Here is a 13,269-nt window from a genome sequence, read left to right as displayed (position 1 = left end):
CTCATATCAACCAGAATAGCATAGAATTCAGAAGTAAATATACCGTTTCCCTGAAAATAAGCCCTACCCCGAAAATAAGCGCGAGTTACAGATCCCCCAGCACAGCTGATCTGGTCATGTGTGGGGCGCAAAATCATGGAAAAAAATAAGACATCCCCTGAAAATAAGCCCTAACGCACCTTTGGAGCAAAATTAATATAAGACCCTGTTTTATTTTCGGAGAAACATGGTAATGTGAAACAAGTTTTCATAAACCAGAACCCACCGAGAAACTGAACTCTGGAAAATAAAAGTTCAGCTACAATAGACTAATGTTGCTCTCTCTTTGGAACGGCTCATAAAGCCATTCGAATGAGTAATACTGTTGACTGGCAGATCTAAACACAGTTTTGAATCTTCGGCTTTAAACAACAACCTGAAAACTTGATTAAAATTTCTGAGCTGCTTTCCTCCATACAATCATATAATTGTACAAACAGAAGATCCTAGTTATGACCAGTCCATGAGATTCAGCTGTCAGAGAACTAGTGTGGTGCTTAGAGTGTCAGACTAGGATCCAAGAGCTCCAGATCAAATTCCCTCTCTGTCACAGAAGCTTGCTGGGTGACCTTGGGCCTGTCATACACTCTCCACCTAGCCAGCCTCACAGATCTGTTGTAAGGAGAAAATGGATGATGGGAGAACCACATGCAATGCCCTGTACTCCTTAGAGACAGATGGGAGAAAAGATACTAAAAATACAAATATGGGAGTTGTTTAAAAACTCCCTCAGTGAGACAGCTGCTCTGTGCAGTATGTTTACCGCATATACTATATCCCTCCACAAGGCTTGTCTTTATGCATATGCTAGAGATATTTTCACACAGTTACAAAAGCCATATAGAAGTGTCAAACCATACGAGGGATGCATTGTGAATAGTGAACCTTAAGCTGGGGGAAAGGATAATTTTTTCCCAGAGAAGAAATAATCACATCAAAAAAACACCATCAACTCTGCATCACAAGAAAGGTCTAAATACTCCAAATAGTAGAACAGAATGTTCTGCTTTCATAGCTGCTGTGAATGCAGAGGCATTTGCACTGGCAAAGGAGCCTTCACACAGGAGACTGATGCACACTTTCCTCTGTCAGCTGCCATTTTTCTTGAATTTATCTCCATAGCACCACCAGAGTTTTTAAAACTAAATAACTGTTATAGCATTATAATGTTGTATTAAAAAGTGGAGAAGTGAAGAAGACAGCAGCTGTGGGGAGCTAACATACGGAAAATACGGACAGGATCCTTCAAAACGCACACCTTTCTGCCTGGATGGCATGTTAACATGCTTTCATGCATTATTTCAGAAAAGGCCTTAGCAAACCAGGTTTGAGAAAGAATATGCCAAGGTTTTTTAAAACAAACCAAATACCCAAAAAGATTTTTTTTAAATATAAAACTAAAACAATGGTGGCAAGTCGACAGGTAGGCATCTATAGAAGTTTCCCAAATATCTAAAAAAATATATATCCAGGCACAATTGTTGCCTACATGCAATACATTCAAATACTGCAAGGTATTCAAATTCATTGGATTACTAGAGGTGGACATTTATCTTTCAAGTGTTGTAAAAAGTCTTTCATCAATAGTAAGGGAATGGAGATCCATTTTTATGTATTGGCATGCAGGGTCCACAATATTTATTGGTTGATATGAAGTTGCTATATGCCCGTGGTGGCGAATCTATGGCACTCCAGATGTTCATGGACTACAATTCCTACCCTGCCAGCATGGCCAATTGGCATGGCCAGCATGGCCAATTGGCCATGCTGGCAGGGGCTTATGGGAATTGTAGTCCATGAACATCTAGAGTGCCATAGATTCACCACCACTGCTATATACAAATATAGAAGGTTTCATTTTCTGTATTGATTCAATGAGAGTTTCTAAGAATAGAGAAGATTCTGAAACACTTAGTATTTCAGGGCCATGTTTAGATACCAACAGATGTTGTAGTTGTAAATACTGCCATTCAAGAGTGGTTGATAGATCATAACTAGACCACAGCTGAGAAATATTATTTTATTATTATTTATTCGTTCTGATATCCCGCCCCTTCCCTTTTGGGCTCAGAGAAACATATAATAAAACCCATTGTCATAGCCTATTAACTGGTAAAAATAAAAATCCCCCTGACTTTCCATATAATAACATTTCTTCCCAATTTTTAAATAGGCCCATCATGTAAATTTAGCATGTGAAAATGAGTCAAATTGATACCATTGTGATACTATATCTCATAATTCTCTCACCGCACAAATTTCAGGAGGAACAGGATCTATTTCAGCATGAATAAACCCCAACGCCTTCTGTTTAAAGAGGAGCCAGACAAGAAGAAAGGTAAAGCACCAGACAAGTAGCCTCCAAAGTAGCCCAAGATGCATAGTCCAACTGAGAGGATCAATTCCAAGGATTAGTACAAGCTAACAGGTATGCCTGATGGTATAAACTATCAGGAAAAAAATCCTCCCTCTTCGAATGGGAGCTGCATCCTCTTTAAAGAAATCCAAAGTGGTAAGGAACCTCATATACATTTCTGAAATAAAGTATTTTATGAACATATCTACAAGGAATGGACATAATCTGAAATATAATGGTCATTTTGAATGCATTTACTTAGTCCCATAAAGGAAGGTTTACAGCCCAATCTAGACGAGAGGGGGGCATGAATGGAGTCTTGGAGGCAGCAGGGGCCCATACCATCAGTTTGCCCACCCTGCCAGGATAAGAGGCACCTATGCCAGTAGAGATAGCAAATATGCTGGGGGGGGGGGGGAGCACTGAACAGTTCCATGGCACCCAACCTTAGAAGGGCCCACCACTCCGAAGCTACAGTGGTGTTGCAGAGCATGCCAGTACAGCGGGGAGTGGGCTAGGGGCATGCCTGGAGGTAGAGCTCACTTTAGTTGGCCCTTTTGAGGGCGTTGCTGCACCACCTTCATCATACTGTCCCCAGCCGCCATGCAGCTCTCCGTGGGCTGCCCATCTGTCCAAATCCAAGGACATATATCAACAATAATTAAAATCATGTTCTTATTGTGTCTAGGAATCAATATTATAAAACAAGTAATCCATCTGGGCACCACCAAAAATATCCATCAGCAAACATCCTTCATACTATTGTCTTCCAATGGCATCAACTCCGATTTGGTCCAGGTAATTAAATAAGCAGACAAATCCTCAAAAGTATTAATCATGCCCATTAATAAAGAGATGGAAGACTGAGGTTCCAAAACAAACAGTAAAAGATAATCTATCTAAAGAATACTTTTAGATTCCAAAGAGTTATTAATGTTTTTGTCTGAAACAGAATCAGGCAGAATCAGATCCAGAAGATGGCAAGGCAAGCACCTACAACCAACCAGATCTCCCACAGTGAAGCCTTGGAAGGATCCAAACAAATTCTGTACTCATCCACTTCTTGCTTACTATATGGCACAGTTCAACTTTAGCAGGTCACGGAGGCATCAACATTTGACATTTACTAAGAAAGCAGTGCCAAGTTCAACGGGACTTACTCCTGATTGCATTTACAAATGCAGCTTTCAAGAGGGGATTGCCTTTGCAAAAGGGTATGGAAAGATGGACAGCCACATTAATCAGGCTCTCATTTTCACCTTTTCTTTCAGCACTCAGCAGTACTTTGGTCCTTACCTTTCATCAATCACAGCAGCAAAAACAAGAACTATATGTTAGCTTGCTTACGTAACAACTCAAAATGGTCCGAGAAATTGGCTGTTGTGGGTTTTCTGGGCTGTGTGGCCATGGTAGTTTTAGCTTCAAATGTTTCACTTGTACCTGTGGCTGGCATGTTCATATGCATGTCATGGAGAGATGTATTTTCCTCCATAGCACACATCTTACCGTGACATGCCTCGGAACAGCAGCCACAGATGCGAGAGAAACATTTGGAGCTAAAACCACCAGACCATGGCCACACAGCCCAGAAAACCCACAACAGCCGACTGATCCTGGCCATGAAAGCCTTCAACAATAATTTGAAAAATGTTTGTAAGTTTCTGTAAGTTCCATTTCTCTGTAAGAGGAGGGCTTCTCTAAATAGTTAATACTCCAACTAGATGAGAATGTTAACAGATTATAATGCTTTAAATTGACACTTTACCTTTCTTCCAAATATTTCCCATTTCTTTGTTTATAGCATATGATTTTTTATTTATTTACCAATTCGCTCTCTTATAGCAACTCATCCAATAATTTTAGAACATCACTTGAAACTTTGACTAATATTGAGGGGTTGAACTGACCAGTGACACCTTGCCTAGTTAAATCGTCAGCCAAACCTTAAACACTTGAAGCTATCACTCTCTTCTTACGCCACTCCAAAATCTCATGTAAACAGCAGACAGTCACAAAAACAGTCTAAGAAGAGTCTCCAAAAATTAATGGGAATTTAGGCTCCTGAAGAAAAGAAAACACAATTGTCTATTCCAAGCATGCCAACATTGAAAAGGCCAAAGGAGAATCCAGCACATCTTCACCTATAGAAACTGACAGGGTATTCATTTGCAGACACTGCTGAACCTGCTTTATTATTCACCAACAACTCCGGATTACCTAAGGGATACGTATAGGGGAGGGACCATCATTCTATGGTAGAGAAATGGCTTTGCATGCAGAAGATCTCAGATTCAAGCCCTGGTATCTTCAACGCAGACAAGACAGACCTAGGGAGGGTTCAGTGGCTTGATGGCCTCAGGCATTCACATGAGTCCAAGGACCAACCTGTGCAACAAACCCAGATGCTACAGCCATCCCCATCATTCTTTATTTATGGAATTTTTATACCACCCTTCCCTTCTGGCTCAGGTCAGGTTCCAACATACATCAAATGTACAATATAAATAAGCTAAAATCTCAAGAATAGGGTTGAATGAGTTTAGGGATGACAGTTGGGTGGACTATGGTGGGGGGGGGGGGTCCCCTCTGGCAGGTATGATGTACTGGATTAAGTATTGGAAAGCCACGGAGATTCAGGTATGCTCAGTGCCCTTGCAATCGCCATCAAATTCCACGCTGGCAGAGAGGCTAGGGTTCTCTACCCTTCTCCAACACTGAAGTTGTGAAATGCCAGATCCATTAATAATAATACCAGGACTTTTTTGTAGAGCACAATGTGTATCTGGCTTGCATGACCGAGACCTGGGCAAGGGAGGACAAGGCAATCACCTTGAAGGAACTAGCCCAGCCATTGGCAACAAGCTTTTTAATGAAAGGATTAAAACCAAAGCAGAGATACGCTCCATTCCTTCAGTGTAAAACAGAATACAATATAAAGCTACATCTACTTTTTACCAGCAAATTGCAAAGTTTTTTTCAATCATCATAACCAACAGTTGTTTCATAGTTACGTTGAAGGAAATAAATCACTGCATGCAATACATAGAATTCTCTAAAAATATAAATTTTCTTAGATTTCATCCTTTTCTTTAAGACAAGCTATAAATAATCACTGCATGCAATACTCGCCTCTGAGAAACACTTAAAGTTATTAAAGTGGTTAATAGCAGCAAAATAATCAGAGACCCTCTCTGTCTCCTCATCAGTTAAGTAAACTGGCTCTTCCAACACATAAATGTTCAGGCTTTTTTTTTTTAACAAAAATAACTATTTAAGTAAACATGGCAGGCGACAGGATTGCAACAACCCTGAATATGCATGTTAAACTTCCCTGATTTTGCACTAACATGGGTGAAGGACTGCACATAGTTACAGAAAATGAGATGCTACAATAACCTGAAAAAAAGATTAAACCAAATAATTCAAAGTTTTGTATTGTATTATTCTATTTGTATACTGCCCTTCCCCGAAGTGCTCAGGATGGTGAACAACAACAGTATAATACCAAACATCAGTCATCATAACATCAAGCAAAAAAAACCCATCAATAAACATAGAATCAATCAACATAGGAACTCCTCTTGTAACTACCAAACCCCTCCCCCTGCAGGTGTTTCCAATGGGGTGGGTTATTTTTATTTTTAATATTCACATAAAATGGCCAAAGGAAAAGATGCTGTGGTTCCCCTTTCAATTTCTTTTTCCTTGTCTTAATGTCAAATTGTCCGTATATGGTTTGTTTCTTTTAAAACCATAGAATGCCATTAGTCCCAAAGGTGTGTAGTCTTATATCACTATGTAAACACATACGTATCTCTGCTGCCTTACAAATGGTTTCTCCGATAACACGCTTGGTTATTGCTATATTAGTTAGGATAAGGAATGTATCTGTGTTTTGATTTAGTGTTGCTGGTGTTTCTTTGGATAATGTTCCCCTCCCTCTCACACTATTGTATCAATTCTCTCAATAACCTCTATACTCCTTTTAAATTCAGGCCTCTGTCATCCTTTTCCTACTAAAAACTTGCTACGCACAGCCACCTCTTTAGGTAAAAGATAACAGTTTTCTGCACACAAACACCAAGGTAATTCCACATGTCAATATGAATGTATGTGCAGCACATGTTTGTGGGGATGGAATAACACTAGATTTCAAAGGGACATGTTAGGCTTATTATACAAGAAGGAAGGAAGTTAGTGGGTCAGACTCAAAAACACCGAGAGGTATAGCATCCAAGTGTTAGAGACTGTTTTTTTAAAAAAGACATCACTCATCACTATACCTATACATGGTATAACCTCTCATTTCCACGCTCACCCTTCAAGTCTGAACAAGTTGGACATCCATCAGGGTTAAAAAATCCAAAACTGATCTTATACAATGGTCAGCAAAAAATAAACACAAGTCTGTTTAAACAGGAGTCTTAATGTTTTTAAATCCTTCTTTATTCTTTGGGATATCCCATGGATCCAAACATCCTCCAAGGAGCCTTCCTCCAACCTGGATATCTTGTTTTGGGGAAAGACTTCCAACTTTGCTCAGTGGAGTGGCAAGAGGGGAGCAGGGTCTACCTCACTGCATTGTTACAATTTCAAATTTTAAAACTTCATTCTGGCAAACACTAAGAGTTATCAGCCTGCTACCCCAATCCCTTCCAATGAGGAAATGAGAATTCTGAAATCATCCCTAAGAGACACTGTCCATGTTCTGCTTTGTTTCACCTTACCCACCCCTCCTCCGGTACCTACTATGAAACATTGATTCCAAATAGATCTCTATGCAAAAAGAGGCAAGCAAGTCCAGGCTTTTACTTTTCTATTTTTTCCAAGCAACAACAAAGCACTCAAAACCTGCACCTATTCCCCTGAAAATCCAGTCTTCAACATCAGGGTTCCAAAGTGTCTTATATCTTCCTTTTTATCTTTTGATGAAATACAATTCAAACCAAATAAATCAAAAGCAGATAGATAAACCAGAGTCACTTTTTACTCTACTGGAGCAGCTACAGTCAACCTATCACCTCTATCTCAAACCTGAACTCAGTCTCTGGATTCTAAGAAAGAAGGCTAAGAATGTGTTGAGGGTCCTAAATTAGCCAAAAATATGAGCAAGAAAGTCTCTGGTTCAAAAATTCTTCTCAGCCGTGAACTTGCCAGCTCAGTTCAGACTGAATACCAAAAAAGAGAGAGTATTTAATTAAACTGTAATTCATGTGGTAGCATGAACATGCAAGAACTCTACTAATGTCTACCTAACCTACCTCTATCCCCCTAGCTGTTCTTGTATTTTCTTCCTTTCCAATTCTTTGTCCCCCCTTTTTTTCTCCCCTTTCTTCTTGACTGGTTATCTTGTCATCATTGCCAGTGTTTAAAGGAACTATCTAGAATTTTCTTAATTTATTTTTAAAATAAGGGTTTTAAGCATGATTTATATTTGTTAAGGTGCCTTGTTGTATTTTTGGTTGTGAGCTGCCCTGATCCTGACTTGGGTCAGGAAAGGTTGAGACAGAAATCAAATAAACAAACGTTGAATTTATGTCAGTGATCTCAACCATTGGTTGAGTTTGGTTTACTAATAGTTATGTGTGCATGTTAAGTACCATCAAGTTTGTTTCAGTATATGGCAACCCTATGAATTAATGTCCAACAAAAATGTAACACAATGATTTTATATGAGGATGCAGAAAACCTGGCTACTCCCGTTCCCTCCTCAGTACAGATACGTTTGGCCTGACAGCGTGAAGAAAATCAAACTAGAATTTAACCATCTGAATGATCCTTTTCAAGCCAAATCTTCATTTCACCAACTAATCATAGTTTAAATAAATTGCAGTTTTGTGTTATGTATGAACTAACATTTACATGGCTATACACAAGCCAGTATCTCTTCTTATACACATCTTAAAATGTGCATACTGGTAATGGTCTACCTTACAAAGCTTGTTAATTTACATGAAGTATTTTGAATTCTCAAAAAATATTACATAAGTATGGTTAGACCAAGATATCAGAAGTACTGCTGCTTTTCTAGGATGCCAGGTCCGAACCCAATCATTGATCTTGCAGTGATTTGCAAAACACAAATAGGTAAAGTTTCCCCACCATGCTTTTAGTACTTCAAACTATATTTTTAACCTTCTTCTGAACTTGTATATTGCTGATGGAGGTTAGTGTGGCAGGTAATGGAAACATTGGAGTACAATCAGCACTTCATAGTTATAAACACCAACTTATCAAATAGAGGATCAAACAGAATCTTACAAACCAAACAAGAATAACTAATACTGTCTTCATATAAGTCACTCAAAACACAACCTCAGATAAATTACATTAGCGTATAAATGCTTAGAATGGGGCCGCCTCAACAGCTACAACAAAAACAACATCAGAAAAAAACAGCATCACATGCTTCACAACATGTTTAGGACATGCTGACAAACTTTTTCCTTCCCCAACAACTTTTCACAAAGTCTTCAACTGGGCACTTCAGAGTGCTGATTGACATTTATTAATTTAACTAACATACAATTTTTAAAAGACATACCATCAAGGTTGAATCTAGTAGCTTTTTCCCTACGGCAAGAGGGTGAAGGGTTCTCTTTTGACCCCTGTTTTTTCCACAGGTTGTGAGAATGGAGGGAATATAGTATAGAACTGGGTAAGATATCCCTCTTCACTCTTGCACCAGTGGAAAAAGCTGGAAGAGTCCATTCCCTTGTGGCAAAATACTGAGGACTACAGATGAGTAATTGTAAAAAGGTTCTTTTATCACGAATTATTGTCCATCCCAGGCCTTTAAAAGATGCCTAAAATGAAACTATTCACGTATTAAAATTAAAAGTGAACTCAGAACACATTTACATCACAGCATACAATTTACCGCAGCATTAAGATTTACCAAACAGTGGAATTTAAAACCTGAAAATTTCCCTCCTACCCACAAGGCAGCCTCAGAGGGGGTTAGCCTGCCCACCCGCACAAAGTATGCAGCCATACTGGGAGCCATTGACACAGCATGTGATCCTAAAGGTGAACAAGCGTTGTAGCTGAGTATCCCACAATGCACCTCCCTGATCACGGGGATAATACCAATAAGAACTACTTATGGAAGAATGATGTCCTGAGCTGAACATGCAACTACTGCACATATACACAAAAACTGGCACTAACGTCATCATACAGGTGCTTGTTTCTGCTTGTTTTGCACACCTGGACCAGAGGCCTAAATACAAATTGGCACAGAATTCATTAATCAAACCAGTTTTTAGCCTGCCTTTCTATGAACTTACTCATTATCAAAATCACAATACTTCCAAGCAGTCCACATGTTTCTTCATAAGTAAATTCTATTAAAATCCCTTTCACGTAAAGCTGCCTGTGACAAAAATAATGAAGACCTAATTCTATAAGATTTACACTACTTTCAACATTGAGAGCAAAGTTTAATTTCAGCTATTTGTCATAAGACTTGCTTTTCCCCATATACATTGTCAATATACAGTCCCAATAGTTCCATTGTTAAAACTCTATCACCAAGTATGCATTGGAGTTTTAACTGAAAACACTAAGCATTTCCTTAAAGTGGTATTAAGCAGTGTTTTGTTTTTTACACGCCAGTAGTCATATATAAGGTTGCACCAATTTCTACCAATTCCCCTGCCTCAGGACTTGGCAGTGCCCCCAGGAAAAGTGTCCGAACCTGTGAATATCACCACACACACACACACAAAAATCCCTGGTATTAAGAATTTAAAAAGGGATATCAATTCTAGAAATCTAATTTCCCTTCCATAAAAACAAAATCCCTAATTCTGCATCATAAACTAACAACTGGAGCACAGATGTCCTTTTCTGCCCAATTAGTTTTGTCTTACAGCTACGAAAAACATTACAGCATTGCCCTGCTGTTCCTAATTCCAGATCAGGAAACTGGCCCCTACCCTGCAAAATCTATGCATACATGTTGAAAACTTATTTCTGAGTAAATGTGATAGAATTGTGCTGAAAGGATCCCCCTGAAGAATTATTATGTCCTCCTCTCTCACTTCAACTCATCCCCAACATGAAAAAGCTCTTGAACAGTCCAGTGGAACTGCAAAGTAGCTAGGATGTGCTACTGTTACTGTATTTGGGCTAAGGTCCACTTCAGCATGCAAAAATGAGTGGGTCTCCCTGGGGGATGTGTGCATATGACAAGATGAACCACTTCTCTGTGCAACTGTTCATGGATCATGTCCTATTTCACTAGCACAGAATTCGTCTACCAGAGCACGTTAGCAGTTTGTCTGCCCTTGCTCACTGAATCACAAAACTACACAGATTGTCCAACACATGTCAAATCTGACATAAAACAGCTGCTAAATCAAGTGTTACGGTACAAATCATATTATAAAACAAATCTGTCAGTGTGAACTACCTGAATTCTCTCTTTTGGAAAAGTATGGGCACATTTGTAATCTGTGCACAAATTCATTTCCATGGATAATAATATTCTATAGAGATCAACAATGTTTAACTAATGCATATATGACTTAACTCTAATAAGTATAGTAAGTATTTGTTTAATATTTCCCTGAAATGAACCCTTCTGTCCCTGTAAAAGCCCCAAACTAAAAACATAGCCTGAGACGCATTTTAACTCTGAAGCTATTTAAAAAAAACCTATGCTTTCAAGTCCAAAGGACATCTAAAGATTAGGCAACTGCGAATGTTCGCTCAACAGTTGCATTTCCAAGTGCAGTGGATGATTAGCTATTTGTTTTTTTTAATTCCTCTCTTATAAGCAGGTGAGCAGATATACCGATTATTTTACTTCCAAGCTGGAACACAGGAACTGAATCAAATTAGTGATGGCCTAGAGAAAGAGGCTAGAAATAAAATCCCTACAATGATAGTTGGACACAGGGTTTAAAAATGTATATAATGTTCCTTTTTAAAAAGAATATAACATTCCTGTTAAAGAGAGTGAGTTGTCCAATTATATGAATATGGAATCAACCTTACACTGAGAAGTCACTTCTGGACACTTCACTCAAAAAAGTCATGTTCACAATTCTATAGAACCAAGTCATCCATGTCTTGTCAAGCACCAATTGCACTTGCTGGGGGCAGTGGGGGTCCAAACCATAGAAGGGCCCTAGTGTCAGCTCCTGGCACCCTTACCTTCTTTATTAAGCCTCATCACCTCCCTGCTTTTTCCACCCTCTTTTCCAGTCTCTTCTAACTCTACACCTGCAGAAGAGAAACACAGTCAGAGAAAACCAAGGAGGAGAGAGCATTAGGCACATATGAATACATTCACACACCAAAGGAGGGGGGGAAAGCACAACAAAGGAGTTCAGAAATGTTAGGCAGCAAGATTTTTAAAAGAACAGGATTATCAGTGCATCTGCCATGGAGGCGCATCTCCAGACAGCCATCACCTGGGAAATCAGCATCCACCTTGGTCTCATCATCTTAGAACCAGCGCTCATGCAACAGTATCCTTGCATGGCCTGGGTCCAATTGATGAAATACCACATCTGTCTCTAGTCCCCCACCCACCCACCCATCACCGCATCCTTCTCCTGCCCCTCCCCCGACAGTCAGCCTCATTTCCCTCTCTCTGCAACCAGAGATGTGCAGAGCTGTGACCAGAAGACACATGGGCAGAGGGCGAGTGGCTCGCCGGCGGGATGGGTGGGTCTCTCTGTAACCCCGATGCAGAGAGAGAGAAGGGATGCAAGCCGTTGCCGCCGCCGCCACCGCCTCTTTCCCTGTCTTCCTACCCTCTCCGGGAAATCCGTGTGTGTGTGAACGCGTATCTCCGGGGACAGAGCAACCCGCGTCTCCTCCCCACTCCCTCGGCCTGTGCCTGGCGGGTGCCCTTACTGTGCGGGGGGGCGGTGCAGTGCGCGTGCGGAAGGGCGGCCTCCCGGACCCAGGCGGCCCAGGGCTGGCCCAGGAACGCCTCGGGACTGGGCACGGGCCGCTCCAGGGCCGCCATAGCGGCAGCGGCGACGCCGCTCCTCTTCTTCCTCTTCCTCCTCCTCCTCCTCTTCTTCTTCCTCCTCCTCCTCCTTCTCCTCCGGCCGCTCCTGCTCTGGCTCGTGCTGCTGCAGCTGCTGCTGCTGCTCCGTCGGCGGCGGCTCGTCTTGCCTCCTCCTCTCGCGGCTTCCCCCGTTTCCTTCAGCACCAACGAGCGAGAAGGCAACGAGCGAGACACGGGATTCGAGAACGCCGCACGTCATCCTCGGGACGTTCCACCGCCCACACGGGGGTAGTGTCAGCCACGGCCTGCTCCCTATCAGAACTGCTGCACCGGCTCCTGGCGCGCAGGCGCAGAAGGGGAAGGCGAAGCCGGGTAGCCCTCAACCGCTCGGGAAAGGGAAGGACCGAAGGGAGGAGGAGGAGGCGGCGGCAGGCACCCGCTGGCCAGACAGGTGAGCGGAGCATGCTGCAACCAGGCGGCCCCAAGCGCTGTTCCTCTCTGCCAGGTGGAGATAATCACAGTAATACACATACACAATGAGGAGACTGATGAATAAATAATAGATTGCATTTTTGTATAGTTAAACAGGGAGAGCAAGGAAGCTAGAGCTAGACTGAAAACACTGGAAGTGCAAGCCTAAACAGAGTGACACCTTTATAAATCCGATGACCAGGTTGCCAACGTGCCTGGAGAAAAATGCCCTGTCCCACTCCCCTTAAATGTGTGGAACTGGGCAGCTGACTTTTTCCTGTCATGAAAGCAAATAATATCACTTTGGAAATAGCATTTTTTCCAGCCTCTGTTAATGGTTTGTGGCATTTTTTTTTTGTCCTGGCAATTGTCAATCCTATACAGTGAAGTTGAGGGAGCTCCCTGGCAGGCAAAGATGAAAAGAAGATGCAGC

The 13,269-nt window shown here is 41.2% G+C and overlaps 2 protein-coding genes across 4 annotated transcripts in view; one reads left to right on the top strand and one right to left on the bottom strand.

Annotated features, from left to right (window-relative positions):
* ATXN7L1 (ataxin 7 like 1) overlaps positions 1-12,637 on the bottom strand; it is a 78,630-nt gene extending 65,993 nt beyond the window's left edge. Inside the window, exons 1-2 of one of the 3 annotated variants that reach the window (XM_048500690.1) lie at positions 12,266-12,637; positions 11,558-11,626 (exon numbers count right to left, since the gene is read on the bottom strand). In XM_048500690.1, coding sequence (XP_048356647.1) covers positions 11,558-11,626; positions 12,266-12,380 — 184 coding nt within the window. In that variant the 5' untranslated portion in view covers positions 12,381-12,637. Of the gene's footprint in view, positions 1-11,557; positions 11,627-12,265 lie in introns of those variants that run through there. The other 2 variants (XM_048500691.1, XM_048500692.1) reach the window with 2 other exon arrangements.
* Positions 12,638-12,735: 98 nt separating this feature from the next.
* Positions 12,736-13,269, top strand: part of CDHR3 (cadherin related family member 3) — a 66,158-nt gene continuing 65,624 nt past the window's right edge. The window contains exon 1 of the mRNA XM_048502433.1: positions 12,736-12,816. The gene's annotated coding sequence lies outside the window, so the exon portion shown is untranslated. The remainder of the gene's footprint in view (positions 12,817-13,269) is intronic.

The sequence above is a fragment of the Sphaerodactylus townsendi genome, linkage group LG06, assembly GCF_021028975.2.
Source record: "Sphaerodactylus townsendi isolate TG3544 linkage group LG06, MPM_Stown_v2.3, whole genome shotgun sequence".
NCBI lineage: Eukaryota > Metazoa > Chordata > Lepidosauria > Squamata > Sphaerodactylidae > Sphaerodactylus > Sphaerodactylus townsendi.
This window is presented reverse-complemented; position numbering and strand designations above follow the sequence as displayed.